General features: G+C 49.4%; 1 protein-coding gene across 1 annotated transcript; it reads left to right on the top strand.

The window, feature by feature from the left end:
• The first annotated feature begins 1,473 nt into the window (after positions 1 to 1,473).
• Positions 1,474 to 2,820, top strand: LOC127783688 (uncharacterized). The gene has a single exon (XM_052310881.1). It carries the CDS (start codon positions 1,474 to 1,476, stop codon positions 2,818 to 2,820), a length of 1,347 nt encoding a protein of 448 aa, XP_052166841.1.
• Positions 2,821 to 3,696: the final 876 nt, after the last annotated feature.

Below are 3,696 nucleotides of genomic sequence, written 5' to 3'. Positions count from 1 at the left end.
ATCCAAACTAAACATCATTTCTACAAATATAGAGCAGATTATTTATCTAAAAGCAAACAATTTTTTTAGTAGATTAGTTGTCTAAACCAAACAACACCTTTTGTCACTGTACACACTCCGTAATCACCCGGTGCAACGCACGAGCACTATTGCTAGTCAATATATTAGAAGAAGAGTATACAGTACATAATGCAACAATCGGAGTATAGTTGGCCATAAGGCCCCGGGACCGACGGCCCGGCCCAAGGCACAGGATTTTGGCCTGGCCTAGGTACGGCAAGGCCCGATCGCTGTTGGCCCCGTGCCAGCACAACCCGACTATTGGGCCATGCCTGGGCCTATGCCTCGGCACGGTGGGCCGGCCTAGCATGGCACGAACTTCAGGGAGGTGAAATAGATTTATTTTCAACCCTATGTAAGACAGGGGACAAAGAATAAGGAGGACAAATAGACGTATTATATCGCACGGCCCAAAGAGTAGGGACGGAAAATAGACTTATTTCAAAGAAAGCACGAGGAGCTGCCCGTGCCTTCAAGCTGGCAATAGGTGGAGCACGTGGGCCAGCACGGCATGGCCCGGCGTGTAGGTCGAGCCGTGGCGGCCTAACAAATCTTGGCCCGAGCACGACTGGGCCTAGGCCGTGCCGTGCCAGGTGGCCCATATGGCCAACTATAGATCAAAGGCCATTGCCAAAGAGGAAAAAAGGCTGATAAAGCAGAAAACCTTAAAAGGACTAAAACGCCCTCAAAAAGAAAACAATCATAGCACCAGAAGGTAGAAAAAATACAAATCTGCTATCCTCCCAACAAGACCTCTAGCTGAATGATGTTGTCGCTCGACCATAGGTGACCTTAAAGCTTGATTGATTCGAAGGCTGTAGGGACCGGCGAAGGAGCATAATTCAAGATCTTAGAGTTCCGCTCCTTCCAAAATTGCTAAGAAACCAGGAACACCAAGGAGTAGAAAAACCCTCACGAAGATGCTCCGGATGACAAACCCTAAAGGATGGCCACCTCTGCTGAAGTGTGTTGCCGCAGGAAGGGGCCAGGTCAGGCCATCAAGTCAGGGATAGCGCATGAAGTGGGAAAACCTGACGAGCGGACACACAATCGAGAAGGACATAGCGTACCACAACATGAAGTGTGGCTTTAAGTCTCACAATATTGACTGATTTGTGTGGCTTTAAGTCTCACAATATTGAAGTTTATGTTTATGGAGAAGATAAGGATATGGTATTATGGTCCCACACGTTTACATTAATCTCCGGATCAAAACCAATATGGAATACATGGACAATTTGCTCATAGAAACAGATCATACATGCACACATACACGCTATTAGGGCTACGGGCCTACGGGCTACGACCAAGGTAAACAAGGTTTTCATTGATTTCAGCACGGCGGCGCAGACCAACGAGAGGCAAGCTCCACTCCGGCCGGCCGTACGTATATATTGTACGCGTCTCACGGAGATGGCGGTGAACGAACTCCCCGACGAACTCCTCGAGAGCGTCTTCCTACGCCTCGCATCGCCCATCTGCCTCGTGCGTGCCGCGTCGACGTGCAGGCGGTGGTGCCGCGTCGTCGCCGACGCCGGCTTCCTCCGCCTCTACCGCTCCCGGAACGCGCTCACCATCGGCAGCTACATCGCCACTGACACGGGCTTCGACACCAACTCGTCCCATCCTTCTCCTTCCTGCGGCCTGAGTATGCTTGCTTTCATGCCGGTCGCTTCGTCGCCGGCCGCCGTGACGAACAACAGCGACCACCGCTTCTCTCTCGACTTCCTGCCGGACCCGGCCGGCGTCGACACTTATTGGGTGCTCGCCGACAGCCATGGCGGCCTCCTCCTCCTCGTGCCTCGGAGTTGCTACTGGGGCAGTGCTTTGTTTTCCATAGCCGTCTGCGAGCCCTTGACGCGGCGCTGCCGGACAGTGATTCCTCCGTTGGACAGCGTTAACGTCCCCCGCATTGACGCCTTCCTCCTCGGCAGCGGCGGCGGCGAGAAGAAAAACAACAATGTCGCCGGCGTGTCCAACTTTTCTGTGCTATTTATCTTGTACGACAACTGGAGTGGGTCAAAGACGGCCTGCATCTTCTCCACCTTCACCGGCGCCGGCGAGGAGATGCGCCTGCGCCTCACAAGAAGCATGGACCTCGGTGACCTTATCCGGCGGCCCAAGGGCGTCCCCAGGAGCGATCTCGATGCCGACGCCATGCACTTCGCCGGACGCGCCGGCGGCTCCCTCTACTGGGGGACGATATACGGCGTCGTGTTCGCTCTCGACGAGAGCACCGGCGAGCTCTCGCCGCTGACGTTGCCCAAGTGCACCGGCGAGCAACAACCCCCGTTCTACTGCCTGCACAACCTCCGCGCCATCGGCGGCGCCGGCGATGATGATGATGCCGGGAGAGCGCGCATCGTCCGAGTGGTGCAGCACAGCGACCTAGAGGTGCTGACGCCGCTCCACGGCAGCGGCGGCAGCGGGGAGGAGTGGACGGTGGAGAAGACGCTCCGGCTGCCAGAGTTGACACGCGGCTTGCCCGGGTGGAAACGCTGCTTCTTCGAGACGCCGATCGCCGCCAGGATCATGGCGGTGATCGGACGATCAGTCGTGATGACGCCGCCGAATGTGACGTGGCCCTTCTCCGTCGACCTCGACACCATGGAGCTGGAACGCGTGTATGACTGGGGCGACAAAGTGGTCCAGAAGTGGGTGTTCCCGGTCGAGCCTCCATGGCCGCCGGCCTTGCCCTTGCATGCCAGTGCCACTACGGATTCATGGACGTCCACCGATGCTAGTAAAAAGCGTAATTAATTCATCCGTAGATTCATGAACTGAATGATTAGTTCAGCTCTGGTTCATTCCCTGGTTTAATTTTCATGGATTTAGTAAGTGTTGATTAGTCGGGTTTGATAATTTTTAGTTACAAATAGAAAATTATTGTGCACCTATCTATGTATAGGAGTATCTAATAGTCTATACCTCTACTTAGATTCTCTTCATTCAAAAGTCTAAGATCTATTTTATTTTTTTGATTTTTTTCACATGTCTAAGACCTATTTATTATGTGGTAAATTAAATTGTTAACCGAAGCTCAAGAAGTTATTTTAGGAATATTGCATGCATATGAGATCTTAAACAATTCAGTTATCGTTTTTCAAACAAAAGAGGTTATCACTAAACAATATGCATAAGAAAAAGGGAAAATATTAAGATTTCTTGTATTCTAGATACAAAATTATTTTCAGTACAATACATATGCTAAATGTTATATTATCTTTAGATAATACTATATGCTCGCAAGTTGCACTTAAAAAATTATGGTTCCTATAAACGCGCGTGTGGCTAATCAGCAAGCACGCGCGCCAACAGGCCTCCCATTTTTTTAGCTCTAAATATGTTTGGCATCATTTAACATGCATCATCGTTTTGTCATAAGTCATTATAACAGTAACCTTCTTAGTGACAAGGTGGTGGGCTAGACGGCCTAGGTTCGAAGCCTCATCCCTTTTAATTATTTGATATTAAGTTCTTTCCTAATATTCACGTCTTTTTTTTTGACAAAAAATAATATATAGGTAACTTTTTATAAATATATTTATAGCGATTTAAAGTTGAATACTTAAAAAACTATGACAAAAAAATATCACAATTATAACTCTAAATTAATATTAGTTTTAAAATTAAATT

This window comes from Oryza glaberrima, chromosome 9, assembly GCF_000147395.1.
Source record: "Oryza glaberrima chromosome 9, OglaRS2, whole genome shotgun sequence".
Taxonomy (NCBI): Eukaryota; Viridiplantae; Streptophyta; class Magnoliopsida; order Poales; family Poaceae; genus Oryza; species Oryza glaberrima.
The sequence above is the reverse complement of the archived record's forward strand: the minus strand, read 5'-3'. Positions and strand labels throughout refer to the sequence as shown.